The sequence below is a fragment of the Nerophis lumbriciformis genome, linkage group LG19 (assembly GCF_033978685.3).
Source record: "Nerophis lumbriciformis linkage group LG19, RoL_Nlum_v2.1, whole genome shotgun sequence".
NCBI classification, from domain to species: Eukaryota; Metazoa; Chordata; class Actinopteri; order Syngnathiformes; family Syngnathidae; genus Nerophis; species Nerophis lumbriciformis.
The window spans coordinates 17,972,159-17,992,718 of NC_084566.2; the positions used below are offsets into that span (position 1 = coordinate 17,972,159).

The 20,560-nt window shown below is 41.3% G+C and overlaps 1 protein-coding gene across 1 annotated transcript; it reads right to left on the reverse strand.

Moving 5' to 3' along the window:
* Positions 1 to 384: 384 nt before the first annotated feature.
* Positions 385 to 7,529, reverse strand: thpo (thrombopoietin). Its single transcript, XM_061979898.2, has 5 exons — positions 7,292 to 7,529; positions 7,084 to 7,208; positions 5,186 to 5,272; positions 4,923 to 5,087; positions 385 to 1,297 (listed from the first exon to the last, which is right to left on the reverse strand). The coding sequence occupies exons 1-5, from the start codon at positions 7,302 to 7,304 to the stop codon at positions 1,145 to 1,147; spliced, it is 543 nt and encodes a 180-aa protein (XP_061835882.1). The 5' UTR covers positions 7,305 to 7,529; the 3' UTR covers positions 385 to 1,144.
* Between the last annotated feature and the right edge of the window lie 13,031 nt (positions 7,530 to 20,560).

Here is a 20,560-nt window from a genome sequence, read left to right on the forward strand (position 1 = left end):
CCAGAATGGCAACGAGGTCCGTAACACACAGCTCAGCTCAACTTAAACAGTGTTGATTATTAATTCCACACATCTGCACCACCAATGCAAAGCTGATGCCAGGAAATGGAAAATACAAAATAAGAGTCTGACAGGAAATAATACACAACAATGGAAAACAAGGCTATAAATCCACGAGTGGTATGTTTCATTTAGAGCATTTAATATGCATACAGTACAGTATGTTACAATTGTGTCCTGTCACCTATTTTCTGTTAGTATGATACAGTGAAAATAGGCATATTTCACACCTAGCCATGATTAATTAAGTTGAAAACTGATAAATCTGATGAAATTGTTATAATCCTTTTGACAACCCCAATATATATATGCAGTATACTGTATAACAAAAATAAGTTATTTACAATGTATAGCAGCTATAGCTCAACTTGCCTACATTTTTTTACAGCTATATTAAAAAAAAAAATAACATCAACAATTGTTTGCAGTAACAGGAAGCAGGTTGCTCTGGTATACTGTATAGTATACTGTATAGTTGGGATGGATGCATTCACAGTGGGCATGGAGCCTAAAGGCTGTACAGAAGCAAATGTATTTGTCCATAGGCTTATTTAATCAAGTCAAATGATGTACTTTGTCAAAACCCACATGTTCATTAAATGCAACATCAATCATTGCAAAACTAAACCTAATAAGACTACATTTGTTAAGAATTCTGTTGATTGCGTGAAATGGATTGTTGATTGATCACATCTTGCAGCAATTGATGCAGAATGGAGTGCACTACTTGTCTGCAACCAGCAGAGGCGCTGTTGCTTTACGGTCTAAAGAAGTAAAATACTGTAGAAGTAGAGCTCGAACAACACTATCGCAACTCCTCCGGGCAGCATTTTTCCGCTCAACATATTGAAACAGGAGTTCAGAACATTCAAAAAGAGATTTTTCAAATCCCATCAAAAACAACATTGCCCCGCTGCTGGATCAATTGTTACTAATGTGGGATCTGAGCCGAGGATGTCGTTGTGGCTTGTGCAGCCCTTTGAGACACTTGTTACTAAGGGCAATATAAATAAAATGTGATTGATTGATTGATTGATTGAACATAACTAACATAGAGTGGTGTTTCCTGAAGATGTTCATCTTGTCATTGAGGGGTGCATCTGCTTTCCAGGCTAATCATCAACCGCTCCAGTTTGCCTGTGATCAGGCGGTTGTAGTTCAGCAGGACTGTGTTTAAACTGAGGGTGCTTCCAGGAACACAAGACAAGTCTGCGCTCTCCACTGACCCCTGTTGGTCCTGAGGGAAAACAGAATAGCCATCTTCATGTCATCACAATGCATTTACACCTTTATGAAAAGGGAACGATAAACAGATACCAAAGCTAGGGACACAACGATTGACCGGTTCTACAAACCCCAAAACCAGTGAAGTTGGCACATTGTGTAAATGGTAAATAAAAACATTATACAATGATTTGTAAATTCTTTTCAACCTATATTCAATTAAATAGACTGCAAAGACAAGATACTTAACGTTCAAACTTTGTTATTTTTTGCAAATATGCAGCTGAGATAGGCTCCAGCACCCCCCGCGACCCCAAAAGGGACAAGCGGTAGAAAATGGATGGATGGATGGATTAGCTCATCTTGAATTTGATACCTGCAACATGTTTCAAAAAAGCTGGCACAAGTGGCAAAAAATACTGATAAAATTGAGGAATGCTCATCTAACACTGATTTGGAAAATCACACAGGCGAACAGGCTAATTGGGAACAGGTGGGTGCCATGATTGGGTATAAAAGCAGCTTCCATGAAATGCTCGGTCATTCACAAACAAGGACTGGGCGAGGGTCACCACTTTGTGAACAAATGCGTGAGCAAATTGTCGAACAGTTTAAGAACAACATTTCTCAACAAGCTATTGCAAGGAATTTTGGGGTTTCACCATCTAAGGTCTGTAATAGCATCAAAAGGTTCAGAGATTCTGGAGAAATCACTGCACGTAACATTGAATGCCTGTGACCTTGGATCCCTCAGGCGGTACTGCATCAAAAAGCGACATCAGTGTGTAAAGGATATCACCACATGGGCTCAGGAACACTTCAGAAAACCACTGTCAGTAACTACAGTTCATCGCTACATCTGTAAGTGCAAGTTAAAACTCTACAATGCAAAGCGAAAGCCATTTATCAACAACACCCAGAAACGTTGAATATCTTGTCTTTGCAGTCTATTCAATTGAATATACTGTAAGTTCAAAAGGATAGGCAAATCATTGTATTCTGTTTTTATTTACAAACTACACAATGTGCCAACTTCACTGGTTTTGGGTTTGTACCAATTAACTGTGATTAAAAGCATCACAGTTATATCATGGCAAAAGCTCCACAACACTGTGTTTCAGTCCTCCTCGCTCACTATAAACGGACATTATGCTGGTACGTTATTTTCGGCACAACCAGCATGGAACGAAAACAAAGTTTTAACACACTCATACGCACCTATCAGGAGACCAGCTAGAATGCTACATTAGCTGAAAAATGGCAGCAGGACTAAGCAGAAAACTTTTCCTACCCAAAAAAAAGCTAAAGTCTGCAATGTGGAAACATTTATGGTGCTTTAAAAATGTCTAGGAAGTCATTGAAAACTATATCTAATACTAATATTAATACTTCCAATATGGTGCAGCATTTGCGTCATCACCACCAAGCTTTACACCCAAGTCATAATAACCAGTGTTAGGAAAATTACTTAAAAACATTACAGTTAGTCGTTACTTTCCCCAAAAAGTAAGTTAATTACTTACGGAATATAATAGATGTAATTCATTACTTGGGAAAGTAATTAATGCATTACTTCATTTTTTTGAAACTTTCACATATATTGTGTGTGCAGTTGACATGTTTCATGAGAGAAGAGTGTGTGAGTGTGTGCCTTCAAAAGGCGGGGCCTGTCGCCAAGACAATCGTGACATCAGCAAGGGCTCTCTCATTGGCTGTTTTAGCTCAGCATTGTTAGTCCGCGGACTGGAAGGAGATTGTTAAAGGCAGCGCCTGTGGAATGTTTTCACTGATAGTTAATATAGCGATTGAACGTGCGTCACTCACTATGTTTCTGTGCACTAAATTAGTCTCATTTCTCAAATATTTCGTTTTTTTATATTTTCACATGTACGTGTAAAGTTCAAGTGTCCATGCACTTTCTCTAATGCAACTATTGCTCTTACGCCATGTGCCTCCCGTACACTGGGTCAGAAGTATTGGAGTATTGGTGATTTTTCTGTTAGCCCGGTATGGCTGAAGCGCAACACATCCAGCTTCCTGCTAAATTGCAACTTGTGAATGGATACTCACTTTGGAATGACAACTGAGTATCCAATCACAGATTCGTTAACATCAGGCTACCTAGATAGGCTACTGTCAACAACTTGTGATCTGATTGGCTAACGCAACAGTCTATCAACTGTATGTGTTCTCGAATTCATCTGCTAACGGTCCCGGTGAGTATCAAATCACAGAACGCGTAAATGTCACGTTCAACGTGAGGCCAGCTGGAAGGCCTTACTGACAACAACTGGTGATCTGATTGGCTATCGCAATTATCTATCAACTGTATGTGCCCGTTCGCTTACAGTGGACGGACGCCCTCATTGTTGATTCTAAAGGCCCCAGGCAGATTTCGTATAGCATGGCAACATAAGCTAGCTGAATTCTGATTGGATAAAAACTCTGACCTAAAAACAACAGCACTGGAATGAGCATAATATGACATGAAGAGAATATGAATACTTTTAGATATTTAGGGAAAGTAAATTAAATACTTTTATCTTTAATTATAATAATAATAATAATAATAATAATAATATTAACTGGGATTTATATAGCGCTTTTCTAAGTACCCAAAGTCGCTTTACATGTAGAACCCATCATTCATTCAAACCTAGTGGTGGTAAGCTACTTTCATAGCCACAGCTGCCCTGGGGTAGACTGACGGAAGCGTGGCTGCAATTTGCGCCAACGGCCCCTCCGACCACCACCTATCATTCATCATTCAATTCACCGGTGTGAGTGGCAACGGGGGCAGAGGGTGAAGTGTCCCGCCCAAGGACACAACGGCAGTGATTTTTGGATGGTAAGAGGCAGGGAGCGAACCTGCAACCTTCAGGTTTCTGGCACGGTTGCTCTACCCACTACGCAATTATGATCATGATTTCTGGTTATGTTAGGCCAGCAGAGGAGGTCTTCCTGTCCCTGACGGCCCACCACTGATTATTACGGTATTATTTACTTACTGTTATTTTTGACAGTAATAACACATCAAAATGTCTAAAGAATGTCTATGTGATTAAAAATTTTTTGTGTGAAATTAATCAATGCGTACTCATCGTGATAATTGTGAAACCGTGATTTGTACTCGGAGTACATAATCATACGGTAAAAATCTATATAGGTTGTAACCCCAATCAAGGCTGCACAATACAGTGCAGAGTAGTACAGTACATCGCTTTTAAGAGGTCTAATGTGGAAAATATGCGCTCTTATCTTCGCCTTGTCCTGCGGAAGGAAGCATTGTGGGGGGGCAGTGGGGGTGAACACACAACATTCCCATCATCACTCTCAGAACACTAATCATTCAGATAGCCTGGATTTTACGAGAAACGCGGATATTTCAACACCTTATGACGCTGATATTGTCAGAGGGAAACACATTAACAGGTTTTCCCTCACTCACTGTTTTCTCTAATTCAACACGCTGATTAATAGTCTGTTGAAATGTGTTCTTTGTGTGTTTAAAGAACAATAGAGCATTAGGATTACCTTACCGGATCAATATTTTTTTATACTTTTGAAAAATTAATAGAGTTTAGGTCTGTACAATCTCAAAATCCCCATTGTTTGGTGTCTCATTGACAGCCTCTTACACTCAGTTGAAGATGTGTGAGGATGAGGAGGTAGCTGTTGATGTTGTGCTCCAACCTCTGCAAAAGCACCAAGCCGCAGTCAGCCTGGCCGAGGGGCCTCGCCACCGTCACAGTCTCCACAAGAAGCCTCAAGGATGCAGCGATGTCTTCTCTCCTCTCCTGGTGCTGCGGTACAGGAGATATAAAACAATATCAAATTTGGTTGCTGGAAGGATTATTGATTTCAAATGAAACATTTTGGACTTCTGGGTGCACTAACATACTGATTTTCTTTCCCAAGATGCTACGTGGAGCTCGGTGCAGGGGAGATGAACTGGCGTGGACAGTGGGGTAGAACTGTTGCAGTTATTCTGTCGGGATGGAGTTTTGATGGTATGAATACGGTAGAAAGTGCGAAGTAAACATGTTAATGATTGTAGAATAACAAAGTGATTACGAGCAGGATGCATGAGAAGGACTTTATTAAAATAAATAGAAAGCTGACTGCTCAAAAGAAAACTACAACACCCAATACCAGTGAAGTTTGCACGTTCTGTAAATCATAAATAAAAACAGAATACAATGATTTGCAAATTATTTTCAACTTATATTTAATTGAATATACTGCAAAAACAAGATACTTAATGTTCAAACTAAGAAACTTAATTTTTTGGCAAATAATCAATAACTTAGAATTTAACGTTGCAAAAAAGTTGGGGCATTTTTACCACTGTGTTACATATGTTGCTCCAATTCTTGTATGTACCTTTCAGCATTAATAGTGCCTTCACAGATGTGAAGTTACCCATGCCTTAGGCACTAATACACTCCAATATCATCACAGATGCTGGCTTTTGAACTTTGCGCCTATAACAGTCCGGATGATTATTTTCCTCCTTGGTCCTGAGGACACAACGTCCACAGTTTTCAAAAACAAGTTAAAATGTGGACTCATCAGACCACAGAGCACTTTTCCACTTTGATCTTAGATGAGCTCGGGCCCAGCGAAGCCGGCGGCGTTTCTGGGTGTTGTTGATAAATGGCTTTCGCTTTGCATAACTTGCACTTACAGATGTAGCGACAAGCTGTAGTTATTGACAGTTTTAAGTGTTCCTGAGTTTTGATTGATTGAGACTTTTATTAGTAGATTGCACAGTACAGTACATATTCCGTACAATTGACCACTAAATGGTAACACCCGAATAAGTTTCTCAACTTGTTTAAGTCGGGGTCCAAGTTAATCAATTCATGGTAAAGCATGGTAAATCCATGGTGAGCCCATGTGGTGATATCTTTTACGCACTGATGTCGGTTTTTGATACAGTACAGCCTGAGGGATTGAAGGTCACGGGCATTCAATGTTGTTTTTTGGCCTTGCAGTGATTTCTCCAGATTCTCTGAATATTTTGATGATATTACGGACTGTAGATGGTGAAATCCCTATAAATTCCTTGCAATATCTTGTTGAGAAATGTTGTTCTTAAACTGTTGGACAATTTGCTCACGCATTTGTTCACAAAGTGGTGACCCTCGCCCCATCCTTGTTTGTGAATGACTGAGCATTTCATGGTAACTGCTTTTATACCCAATCATGGCACCCACCTGTTCCCAATTAGCCTGTTCACCTGTTGGATGCTCCAAATAGGTGTTTGATGAGCATTCCTCAACTTTCTCAGTCTTTTTTGCCACTTGTGCCTGCTTTTTTGAAACATGTTGCAGGCATCAAATTCCCAAATGAGCTAATATTTGCAAAAAACAACAAATTTTACCAGTTCGAACGTAAAGTATCTTGTCTTTGCAGTCTATTCAATTGAATATAAGTTGAAAAGGATTTGCAAATCATTGTATTCTGTTTTTGCCAACTTCACTGGTTTTGGGTTTTTTACAATTCTGAAAAATATTTAGCTTTGAGGGAAACTTTCGTGATGCTTTGTTTTTCATACTTTATATATTAGTCGACTAAATTTACTGTCATTTTAGTTGACTGTTGTGAAATTCCGTCATTTAGATTACTAACGCGTGACTATAACTAAAATAAATGTTTGTCAAAAGACTGACTATAACTAAATTAAAAACTTCTGTCAAAATGAACACTGGGTATGTTAACATGTTTCATCACAGCAAGTCCTCGAAAATACGGGTGCTTACTCGGGGTGAAACAATACGCCAGCTAAATCCTCACCATTGCAGCTTGCATCTCTGCCACAATATTCATTGCCCTTCTGGACGATCTGCTGCACACAAAGTCAATGGGCTTGGTCTCCGCATCCCGCACTTCAGAGACTAACATACATAGCAGCAGGAGCCCTGGATGAACACATGAATACATTGAAGTCGAGTCACTGCAAGCCTCACGGCACGTTTAGCCCACAAAGTAACAAACTACTCACTGCTTAAAGCCATGCCCTGCTTTGCCACGCTCGATAAGTCCACATTTGTCCCATTAAAGAGGCAAGCCAGGTGAAAAATGCCCCGTGTCCGTGGTGAGATCTTCCACAGAGGAGCTGTATTTCCTTTTTGTCTTCTCCCCTCTTGATTTCCAGCCTTGTTATTCAGCAGGGGGAAGAGCTATCTAGCCAGAGAGCAGGCTGCGCTCCAACTTTCCGGCATAGTGAAAACATTATAGACAAAAAATGGCATTTCATTGATACGGTGCTTAGTTTTTGCCACCCACTGACTGTGGACGTTCGTGGGACTGGCTCCGTCGCCTACGGAAAGGTTAATGATTTATGATTGTGAAAGACTCCATTTGCACAGCTGACATCAAATTGTCACTCCTGGAGGCCGTTTACCTTTTGTCAAAGTGGCCACAAGAGGTAGCAGTTCAGGTTCATACAGTAGCACATGGGCAACATTTAGGAATACAGCCTGTGACCAAAAGGCCTTAGGTTCAATTTCCTTAGTCCGGGGGTCGGCAATGTTAGCGGCCCCCTCGTGGTTCCCTGGAGCTTTTTCCAAAATTTATGAAAATGGAAAAAGATGAGGAAAATAATATGTATATATTTCTTAATATGATTTCTGTAGGAGGACAAACATGACACACTGCGCCATTTTGTCCTGATTTCGGAAGTCCTTGAATGCACCGTAGTTTGTTTACATGTACAACTTTCCTTTATGCTGTCACAGAAAGACGTGTTTTATGTCACGCTTTCTTTGTCTCTATTTGTCCACCAAAGGTTTTATGCTGTGCGTGAATCCACACAGGTGAGCTTTGTTGATGTTATTGACGTGTGGAGTGCTAATCGGACATATTTGGTCACTGCATAACTGCAAGCTAATCGATGCAAACATCAATCAATCAATCAATGTTTATTTATATAGCCCTAAATCATAAGTGTCTCAAAGGGCTGCACAAGCCACAACGACATCCGCGGTGCAGAGCCCACATAAGGGCAAGGAAAAACTCACCCCAGTGGTAAACATGCTATTTATGGTAGCTGTATGTACATAATGCATCATTATGCCTAGTATTTTAGGTATATTTGAGGTCATTTTATTTGTAGTTTCCGTTTCCTTCAACTTGAATCCACAGATCTTTACCTTTGGCCATTCTTAGCCAGTAACGTCCGGGACTTATCACACTTTCTGAAAAGCCTCCGTTTTAGTAATGTTTTCCAATGTTGTAAAATGTGTAGAATAAAAATTACATTTCAACATTTCCGTCTACGAAGATTTGCATCAGCCTGCGACACATAGTCATTTTAATAGTAGTCTAATAAAGCTAATATAGACACTTACATCACGTGTTGTCTTCATTATAACACTTATATAAAGTTTTAAATATTTTGTGCCTCCAGACAGTTTTTTTTTTTGTATTTTTGGTCCAATATGGCTATTTCAACATTTTGGGTTGCCGACCCTTGCCTTAGTCGAGTGTTCATAGCTGCACACAGATTAAATGTACCTTCTTGCATCAGGATGCCTTGTGTTTGAATTTTGTCACTTTGGCTTTCTTTGTCCTACTCCCAAAACGTGTACTGTAAAATGAAACTTCTAAGATGAACCCTACCATGCAACCGTCAACAGAGGACGCTGGTTCTTAGAAGGATAAGCTGACCACAACTATTATTTGTTTGTATATACAATGGCAAAAAACAACGGAAGAAATGTATGTGGTCTGTCAACATCCCTTTCATGCATACCAAAAAAATCTAAAGCGTCTGAAATCAATTCCCACAATCTTTTGTAGTGAGCATGTGCAGTATATTACAATCTAATATTTTGGTTGGCCCTGACCAAGTGCATCAGAAGGGTTGTTAATCAGAGAAGAATACAGATGACCTCTGTACACAACTAATGGAGAATTGCTGGGTTGCTTACGATGTCAACCAGCTTGAGTGCATGGCCGTAACTACCATTGAGGACACCGAAGTAATGTACTCTGTATTTTTTTAAGTGACAAGAAGAAGATGATATGACTGACTGTAAATATACTTTGTGTCCTCTCTCATCATCTCATTCTTTCTCAATATACGATCTTTGGTCACGCACAGCTGAAGTGAAGTGAATTATATTTATATAGCGCTTTTCTCATGTGACTCAAAGCGCTTTTCATTGTGACACCCAATATCTAAGTTACATTTTTAAACCAGTGTGGGTGGCACTGGGAGCAAGTGAGTAAAGTGTCTTGCCCAAGGACACAACGGCAGCGACTAGGATGGTGGAAGCGGGGATCGAACCTGCAACCCTCAAGTTGCTGGCACGGCCGCTCTACCAACCGAGCTGTACCGCCCCTTTGCTCGAGCCTTTACATTAGGTTGTTGTCATGTATATAAGGCTCTGTGTCGCCCCCAAGAGGACAGTGGTGCATCGGTCCATCATGCCGGGAGGTTGTCGTTTTAATGAACATTGGATTGAAAATGACAAATACAAACTTTGGATAAAACGTGGATCAAATCCACATGTAGCCTGCTGCAAAGTATGCAAAAAGAAATACAACATGGTTCGATTTATATTTGTTCCATTATTTTGGTTGTCTACTTAACTTGTCTGACTACCTCAGTTAAAGCAAACAAGTTACATTTAGTTGTTTTTGGTTAATTGCATTAAAATTACATTATTGGACTTGTTTGTACTGTGAAGGTCATGTAATGTATCATTTGTAACCTTTTTCACAACTGAGAGCTGAATTAATATGAATGATTTTGTAGTTTTTACACACCATTGTTGTATGCATTTCTTGCTCTATTATTTTCGTTGTCTACTTAACTTGTCTGGCTACCTCGGTGAAAGCAAAAAAAGTTAACTTTTGTCTTTTTGTTCATTTGTTATCATAGCCACAGTTATAAGGCTAGATATGCTTAATGAAATGTGACTGAGGTGTTTTGAAACAAACAAAATATGTTCCTTTAATTTATTATCCTTATATTAATGTGGAACAGTTTTGTTAATAAATGAGTGAAATTGACATTTTGAGGGTGTGTGTATTTATATCACATTATGCAGTTTACAAGCACAAATACGGGGTGAATCAATCCGTGCTGTTCGATGTCATTGAGTGCTGTAAGTAAGAAAAAAAAACAAGAAATCTGAAAAACAACACAAATAAAAAAACATTTTTTAAATTTTTTTAATTAAATCAACATAAAAAACACAAGATACACTTACAATTAGTGCACCAACCCAAAAAACCTCCCTCCCCCATTTACACTCATTCACACTCATTCGCACAAAAGGGTTGTTTCTTTCTGTTATTAATATTTCTGGTTCCTACATTATACAGGTAAAAGCCAGTAAATTAGAATATTTTGAAAAACTTGATTTATTTCAGTAATTGCATTCAAAAGGTGTAACTTGTACATTATATTTATTCATTGCACACAGACTGATGCATTCAAATGTTTATTTCATTTAATTTTGATGATTTGAAGTGGCAACAAATGAAAATCCAAAATTCCGTGTGTCACAAAATTAGAATATTACTTAAGGCTAATACAAAAAAGGGATTTTTAGAAATGTTGGCCAACTGAAAAGTATGAAAATGAAAAATATGAGCATGTACAATACTCAATACTTGGTTGGAGCTCCTTTTGCCTCAATTACTGCGTTAATGCGGCGTGGCATGGAGTCGATGAGTTTCTGGCACTGCTCAGGTGTTATGAGAGCCCAGGTTGCTCTGATAGTGGCCTTCAACTCTTCTGCGTTTTTGGGTCTGGCATTCTGCATCTTCCTTTTCACAATACCCCACAGATTTTCTATGGGGCTAAGGTCAGGGGAGTTGGCGGGCCAATTTAGAACAGAAATACCATGGTCCGTAAACCAGGCACGGGTAGATTTTGCGCTGTGTGCAGGCGCCAAGTCCTGTTGGAACTTGAAATCTCCATCTCCATAGAGCAGGTCAGCAGCAGGAAGCATGAAGTGCTCTAAAACTTGCTGGTAGACGGCTGCGTTGACCCTGGATCTCAGGAAACAGAGTGGACCGACACCAGCAGATGACATGGCACCCCAAACCATCACCCAACCATGCAAATTTTGCATTTCCTTTGGAAATCGAGGTCCCAGAGTCTGGAGGAAGACAGGAGAGGCACAGGATCCACGTTGCCTGAAGTCTAGTGTAAAGTTTCCACCATCAGTGATGGTTTGGGGTGCCATGTCATCTGCTGGTGTCGGTCCACTCTGTTTCCTGAGATCCAGGGTCAACGCAGCCATCTACCAGCAAGTTTTAGAGCACTTCATGCTTCCTGCTGCTGACCTGCTCTATGGAGATGGAGATTTCAAGTTCCAACAGGACTTGGCGCCTGCACACAGCGCAAAATCTACCCGTGCCTGGTTTACGGACCATGGTATTTCTGTTCTAAATTGGCCCGCCTACTCCCCTGACCTTAGCCCCATAGAAAATCTGTGGGGTATTGTGAAAAGGAAGATGCAGAATGCCAGACCCAAAAACGCAGAAGAGTTGAAGGCCACTATCAGAGCAACCTGGGCTCTCATAACACCTGAGCAGTGCCAGAAACTCATCGACTCCATGCCACGCCGCATTAACGCAGTAATTGAGGCAAAAGGAGCTCCAACCAAGTATTGAGTATTGTACATGCTCATATTTTTCATTTTCATACTTTTCAGTTGGCCAACATTTCTAAAAATCCCTTTTTTGTATTAGCCTTAAGTAATATTCTAATTTTGTGACACACGGAATTTTGGATTTTCATTTGTTGCCACTTCAAATCATCAAAATTAAATGAAATAAACATTTGAATGCATCAGTCTGTGTGCAATGAATAAATATAATGTACAAGTTACACCTTTTGAATGCAATTACTGAAATAAATAAAGTTTTTCAAAATATTCTAATTTACTGGCTTTTACCTGTATATCAATATAGATCAGGGGTAGAGAACCTATGGCTCTAGAGCCAGATGTGGCTCTTTTGATGACTGCATCTGGCTCTCAGATAAATCTTAGCTGAAATGTGCTTAACATGATAAGTAATGAATAATTACTCTGGTAATCACAGTGTTAAAAATAACCACGTATCAACCAGACTACAAATTCATCAGCAAAACCATGCAGCACCAGAAGTCGCATTAATGGTAAGAAGTATTTTATTTATTATTGGTTATCTTCAGAATAACAATGTTATTAAAACGAATAAGAGACTTATCATAATCTAAACATGTTGGTCTTTCTTAAAAATGCACGCATTTAGTTGTATTCAGTGTTAAAACACATTATATGGCTCTCACGGAAATACATTTTAAAATATTTGGCTTTCATGGCTCTCTCAGCCAAAAAGGTTCCCGACCCCTGATATAGATCAATACAGTCTGCAGGGATACAGTCCGTAAGCACACATGATTGTATTTTTTAATGATAAAAAAAAAAAAAATAAAAAAAAATAAATAAAAAGTGTTACAAGCAGAGGTGGGTAGTAACGCGCTACATTTACTCCGTTACATCTACTTCAGTTTTTTTGGGATAAATTGTACTTCTAAGAGTAGTTTTAATGCAACATACTTTTACTTTTACTTGAGTATATTTATAGAGAAGAAACGCTACTTTTACTCCGCTCCATTTATCTACATTCAGCTAGCTACTCGCTACTGATTTTTATCGATCTGTTAACGCACGCTTTGTTTGTTTTGGTTTGTCAGACCGACCTTCAAAGTAGGATCTATCGCATGCCTGCATTTCACCAATCAAATACAGTCACTGGTGACGTTTGACTCCGTTTCACCAATCAAATACAGTCACTGGTGACGTTTGACTCCGTTTCACCAATCAAACAGAGCCAGGCGGTCGCATGACCGCCGCTGTTTCAGCAGCAAAACCACAACAACCTTAAGCTTACATGAACTCAACATCAAATTTGAGGAAGCACATCGCGGTAAGTAACGTTAGTAGATATTTTGGCTGTCACTGTATAGGCTGATGTTAGCTTCTCTGCTATGAATCACTGTCAAATGTACATCGTGTGGGGACATTTACTAACGCACTGCAGCCTCATAGACATGCACAGTCGCACACACACACACACACACGCATGCATAGAAACACCAATCAGAAGTGCACAGTGTGTTCCCAGGTTTAGTTAGTTTAGTCTTTATTTGAAGGGACAATGCACAGAAACATTAAGCTCAAAGACAGATATGTTCTGTACCAGATTATAGCTAAATAGCTAATTTCCATCTGCAGTCCCTGGCTACCTAAATTAAAGGGATACAAAAATCATGCAATAAAATCATACACAAGTATTAAGAAAATCATAAAATGCCCTTTCATGGACACATACTTAATATACAATACAACCACACCTCATTTACATCACCACACAAAGACAATACATGCTCTTGTTCACATCTGTCATAATTTGTAAAAACAACCTTGATTTTAACAGACACACCTCACAATTTACAACAAAAATTCTCTCATGGATAAATATAATACACATTAAGTTGACATGTCAAACAAGGTGCCCACCTTAGTGACCCTGTGAGCAGCGTTGATTGTTCCAAAGCCACGTGCAGTCCACACCTATCAGTTTATGGTTTGCGTAAAGGCTAACTTGTTATTTTCCTTTGTAATCTCTGCCTACTGATCCTATGGTGCTGTTAAGTTATTGTGGCTCAATTTGCCTTAATTTTTTTATGTTAATGTATTATTATTTAATATATATTATTGTTTTAGTTGCTTAAGAGATATTCCTGGCTCTGAATTTTCTCATTACTATGTTTATGTTTTTGTGCATTATTTGTTGCCGTCATCATTAAACGAACAGGTTACTCATCAGTTACTCAGTACTTGAGTAGTTTTTTCACAACATACTTTTTACTTTTACTCAAGTAAATATTTGGGTGACTACTCCTTACTTTTACTTGAGTAATAAATCTCTAAAGTAACAGTACTTTTACTTGAGTACAATTTCTGGCTACTCTACCCACCTCTGGTTACAAGCAGCCCTCTTGTCACATGGGGTTCGCAGCTTGCTGCGGGGTTGTTCTTCCAACGCAAGATAGACGGCTCCGGACAACAGCGTGAAGGTAGGCTAGGATTTATTTAACATAAATCACGCACTACCGCGAACATAAACAATACAACAACAACAACAACAAAAAAGAGGCAAGCGTGCCTAAAACGCAAGTGAGGCTAATCTTAAACAAAAACTAGGACATGGACATGGGAACTTACTTTGTCAAAACGAGACCTGAACCGGAGTGACATAACGACAATGCAGGCAGGACGAGTGATGAACAAGGTATGCTTAAATAACAGTGACATGATTGGTGACAGGTGTGTGTGAGTCAAAACGTGAAACAGGTGCGTGACGTGACAGGTGAAAACTAATGGTTGCTATGGTGACCAGACAAGGGAGTGAAAAGACAGAAACTAAACAAAACATGACTTAAAACAAAACATGATAATACAGACATGACAGAACCCCTCCCTTAAGGACAGATACCAGATGTCCAAGAAAAAAAAACTTAACAAAAGTCATGGGAGGGCGGGAGGGGGACATGGCGATGGGTCGCCAGACCACGTGTCCCCGTATCCACCGGGGCAGAGTTAGGTGGCGGCGGCGAGTGGAACGCCGCTGCAGCAGGCGAGGCGGGCGCCCAGGGAATGGCCACATTCGTGGCCGACTGGGAGGTGGGCGCACTTGGCGTGGCGGGCGACCAGGTAGCGGCCATATCCGTGGCCGACGAGGAGGCAGGCGCGTCGTCATCGTGACAGGCGTGGCTTGGCGTGGTGAGTCAGGCGGCGAAGCTCGGCGTGTCGCCTGTCAGGCGGCGAAGCTCGGCGTGGCGCGTCAGGCGGCGAAGCTCGGCGTGGCGCGTCAGGTGGCGAAGCTCGGCGTGGGTCTTGGTATAGGTCTTGGTCTTGGCTTGGGTCTTGGTCTTGGCATGGCGGGTCTTGGTCTTGGCATGGCGGGTCTTGGTCTTGGTCTTGGCATGGCGGGTCTTGGTCTTGGTCTTGGCATGGCGGGTCTTGGTCTTGGTCTTGGTCTTGGCATGGCGGGTCTTGATCTTGGTCTTGGCATGGCGGGTCTTGGTCTTGGTCTTGGTCTTGGCATGGCGGGTCTTGGTCTTGGTCTTGGCATGGCGGGTCTTGGTCTTGGCGTGGAGGGTCTTGGTCTTGGACTTGTTGAGCTGGTACCGGAGCTTGGCGTCGTGGAGCTGGTACCGGAGCTTGGCGTCGTGGAGCTGGTACCGTAGCTTGGCGTCGTTGAGCTGGTACCGGAGCTTGGCGTCGTTGAGCTGGTACCGGAGCTTGGCGTCGTGGAGCTGGTACCGGAGCTTGGCGTCGTGGAGCTGGTACCGGAGCTTGGCGTCGTGGAGCTGGTACCGGAGCTTGGCGTCGTGGAGCTGGTACCGGAGCGTGGCGTCGTGGAGCTGGTACCGGAGCTTGGCGTCGTGGAGCTGGTACCGGAGCTTGGCGTCGTGGAGCTGGTACCGGAGCTTGGCGTCGTGGAGCTGGTACCGGAGCTTGGCGTCGTGGAGCTACTGGTGCAGGTGGAGGTGGTCTAGCTGGGGGTTGCGGCTTGGCATGGTAAAAGACTGGTGGTGGCGGCCGTGAGGGAGGCTGTGGCTTGACATGGTTAAGCTGAGTCACCCCACCAACACAGCTCCCGACCCCAGCCCCCCCCTCAAGGGGCGGATACCAGACGCGCTCCCTGCGGTCTGGAACTCTCTGTAGGGGTGGGCGGAGGAGGGCAGAAACTTCCCCATTAAATTGTCCAAATTGTCTATTCCCTACCCCCACTTTACTGAAAAAATCTAAATTTAGAGACAATTTTCTCAAAAGGATTTTTCTTTGAAACAAAGTCCATAGTGGGCGGCTGACAGAGGGTGTAAATAGACTCAAAAAAAAAATCTTGGTTTCTGACGTCATCACCAGTGGGCGGGATGACGTCATCAGCACGGGTCTCTTGCGGCGGGAAGGAAGAATGGGCTGGTTGAGGAATCTTGTTGTCCGTGGGAGGGTTTTGGGGGAACGACGCGTCATGCTGGCGAGAAAAAGCCTTTCTGGTTGGCTTCCAGCTTTGCCAGCGCGTCTCCATCACCTCCTCGTGGCCGGTCTGCGGAAGAACGTCTGCTGCCTGCATTCTGTCACATGGGGTTCGCAGCTTGCTGCGGGGTTGTTCTTCCAACGCAAGATAGACGGCTCCGGACAACAGCGTGAAGGTAGGCTAGGATTTATTTAACATAAATCACGCACTACCGCGAACATAAACAATACAACAACAACAACAACAAAAAGAGGCAAGCGTGCCTAAAACGCAAGTGAGGCTAATCTTAAACAAAAACTAGGACATGGACATGGGAACTTACTTTGTCAAAACGAGACCTGAACCGGAGTGACATAACGACAATGCAGGCAGGACGAGTGATGAACAAGGTATGCTTAAATAACAGTGACATGATTGGTGACAGGTGTGTGTGAGTCAAAACGTGAAACAGGTGCGTGACGTGACAGGTGAAAACTAATGGTTGCTATGGTGACCAGACAAGGTGAATTCTAGCTATATGTATATATATATATATATATATATATATATATATATATATATATATATATATATATATATATATATATATATATATATATATATATATATACATACATATATATATATATATATATATATATATATATGTATGTATATATATATATATATATATATATATATATACAGTGTTGGGTTAGTTACTGAAAAACAGTAACTAGTTATAGTTACTAGTTACTTCATTTCAAAAGTAACTCAGTTACTAACTCAGTTACTTACACCAAAAAGTAATGCGTTACTTTGAAAAGTAACTATTTAGTTACTTCTTTTTTTCTTCTTTTTTTTTTTTAAAGCTCCAATTAATGCCCTTTTAGCCTTCATGTCAGTACTGTTATTGCACTGGAGAATAATACAATCTGTTGATCAACTTGACATACATTTGTATCACTGAACTCTGCTAAGCAATGTGGTCGACATACAACACACAAAGACAAAGATATGTTACAAAGGCCAATTTGTTTCTGGCCAGAACAAATTGACAAAACTATGTTAAATAGCTGCAACATAACATACATAAGTAACAAACAGCATAATAACAGCATAGCTGTAAAGCAAGAAAGGCACACACTACATACACAAAGCCTAACCAGGCATTTTTTCCTCAAGAAATTCTGACACAAAATCATGTCTGAAGCCCAGATCACTCTACACAGTTTTAGTTTAGAGATAAGGAAAGATTGGCCTGGCCCACTAGGATCCCTCTTTATGTTTGTGAACTTTATAGTCTATACATTTAGAGTGATGTGATAATCAAACACTCTAGAAGTCTAGAATGAAAGAGTATATAAGAGAATTGACAGCAACGTTCCCTCTAAGGAGCGCACCTGTGCAATTGCGCACTGCTCAAGTGTCCTCGGCGCACGACAAATCTATGCCACGCACAAAATCAAATAAAAAAATAAGCGCATAACAATTTTCGACACGACACGGACACGACAGAGAAAACCATTTTCGTCATCATTGTTCAAATATAATAATACGTCTGTCGAGACGCTTTGAGGACATGAATTCCATCCATCACTTTACTGAGCAAAACTCTTTATTGTCGGCCATAAACACATCACTGTTATATCAACAGCAGCCGCTCGCTCTTTCTCACTTGTGCCAACACATGCACATATGGCACTTAGCCAGTGATGCGTTTACAGCCACACAAAAAGTTGGACAACTCCAACACCACACATAAAGTGTAATTCCAGGTGGTTACACTATGATTTACCAATCAAATGTGTGCTTATTCTAGTGTCATTTATTAGGAATCTTAATTTATAAATATTAATCATTAAATGTTGTTAGTATATTAAATACATACTAATAAAAATATATTTTTTACAAACAGGAAGTTGCAGGAATGTACACATGTCTGAAAGGGGTACAAACTATTTCCAAAGCAGGACCTCCACCCAGACAAACAATACAAGTACACAGTTCATGAAAAACAATATTTTTTGTTATTGTCATTGTAAGTGGGCCTAAACACTTATATTAGAAATTGAAATGACTGCTGTCATTTGTATATAATAATAAGAGAATGTTGTCTGTCTATCTGTGTTGGCCCTGCGATGGGTGGGGACTTGTCCAGGGTGTACCCAGCCTTCCGCCCGAATACAGCTGAGATAGGCTCCAGTGACCCCGAAAGGGACAAGCGGTAGGAAATTGATGGATGGATGGAGATTGAACTTGTTATTTAGTCAGGTTTGGGACAGGTGTGTTGCTGGTGTAGCCACAGTGTGCACGTGTGATGTTGCTCACATGGGCTCCACTGAATGCTCAGGGAGTTTTTGCGTTTGCTCACACACATGAAAAATTACAGGGAACATTGATTGACAGAGTGTGTGTACCTTTAGCGCTGAATGATGAGCAGAGGCAGAGTTAATCCTTAAGTGGTGGAGGTGAAGTGTCATTGGAGTCTCTGTCTCTCTTTACTAGCTTCGTCGAAGCATGTTGCTTATGTAGCTTGTTTCAGCAGATTTGAATTGCTGTTTTGGGCAGTAGATGGCATCTTTGATCCAAAGCACAATTTACATTTAACTAAAATGTTCCTTTCTTTGTGCTCGACAAAAGAAAAGTAGTGAAAATATCTCCATGTTAGCAAACTGGACTTCTGGCTCCGCCATGATCAGACACGCCCCCACCCCCTCTCCCCCCTCCCCACACTCACACAGACCCACACAGCGCATGTCTCTCTCTCTTCTCCGGCTTGTGACACAAGAAGAATCAGAACGATGACACAGCAGCGCTCCGATAAAACACACTTTATACTACATAAAAAGTAACGTAAAATAACGCAGTAACGCATCATGTAGTAATGGTAACTGAGTTACTGAATATAAAAAATAACGCGTTAGATTACTAGTTACCGCCGAAACTAACGGCGTTACAGTAACGCGTTACTTTGTAACGCGTTAGTCCCAACACTGTATATATATATATATATATATATATATATATATATATATATATATATATATATATAAATAAGAGAAATACTTGAATTTCAGTGTTCATTTATTTACACATATACACACACATAACACTCATCTACTCATTGTTGAGTTAAGGGTTGAATTGTCCATCCTTGTTCTATTCTCTGTTACTATTTTTCTAACCATGCTGAACACCCTCTCTGATGATGCATTCTGCTTCGTCTCCTTGTTGTGTGCGCAGTTGTGCACTGCACTCTCTAAAAGCCCTAGATGTTAATGTCACATATGCAAGTACAGTAGATGGCAGTATTGCCCTGTTTAAGAGTGTCACAACATTGCTGTTTACGGCAGGCAAATTGCTTTACAGTAGACGAAAACGTGACTGCTGTTGTTGTGTGTTGTTGCCGCGCTGGGAGGACGTTAATGAAACTGTCTAACAATAAACCCACATAAGAAACCAAGAACTCGCCCTCGATCATTCTACAGTTATAACGTGATTGGGCAGGCACGCTGTTTATATTGTGGGAAAGCGGATGTGAAAACAGGCTGTCGACACGTCACTAAGGTCCGCCTGAATTTCGGGAGATTTTCGGGAGAAAATTTGTCCCGGGAGGTTTTCGGGAGAGGCGCAGAATTTCGGGAGTCTCCCGGAAAATTCGGGAGGGTTGGCAAGTATGAGAATGTCTGGCGGGCCGGGTTGAAAATCATAATGGCCACATGTGACCCAGGGTCGTATTTTGCCCAAATCTGATTTACACTGCCGCTGAATGTGATAGCCAGGTTGATGAGGTATAACAGCTGTCAAAATGTAGAGGCAGGAGTCAAGTTAGGGAGAATGCACCATCCATCTTCACATGTTTGTTTGGACGCTGACGGAGCTCTCTGCGCCCGCAAAGCTGTTTGTGGAGGTCATTATTTAGACGCATAACGCCTAAATTTAGACCTTATATGTGCATGCATACATGCGTAGAGGAGGTGGAGGAGAGAGGAGACCGAGGAATGAATTGAGCACTCGCACACTTTCCCTCCCCCTTATTTCTGCAGACAATGCAGAAATTAAGACGAATGCTCACCGCAGCTCCCCAGATAATGACCGAGGCGACGGCGTGTCTCCCCGCATGGAGAGCGCTGCAGGACGCGGCACCGGCGCTACCCGCATTGCATCACGGACACGACTCCCGGCGCCCCGCTGTCCTCCTCCCACACCAGGCGGCGTTATAGGGAGACTTTAT

Excerpts from the sequence above, each read along its gene's own strand:
- thpo (XM_061979898.2), bottom strand. Across the intron at positions 5,273-7,083 it reads CAGAGATGCAAGCTGCAATG|AATAACTGCAACAGTTCTAC; the intron begins GTGAGGATTTAG and ends CCATCCCGACAG. Across the intron at positions 1,298-4,922 it reads TCACACATCTTCAACTGAGT|GACCAACAGGGGTCAGTGGA; the intron begins GTAAGAGGCTGT and ends GTTTTCCCTCAG.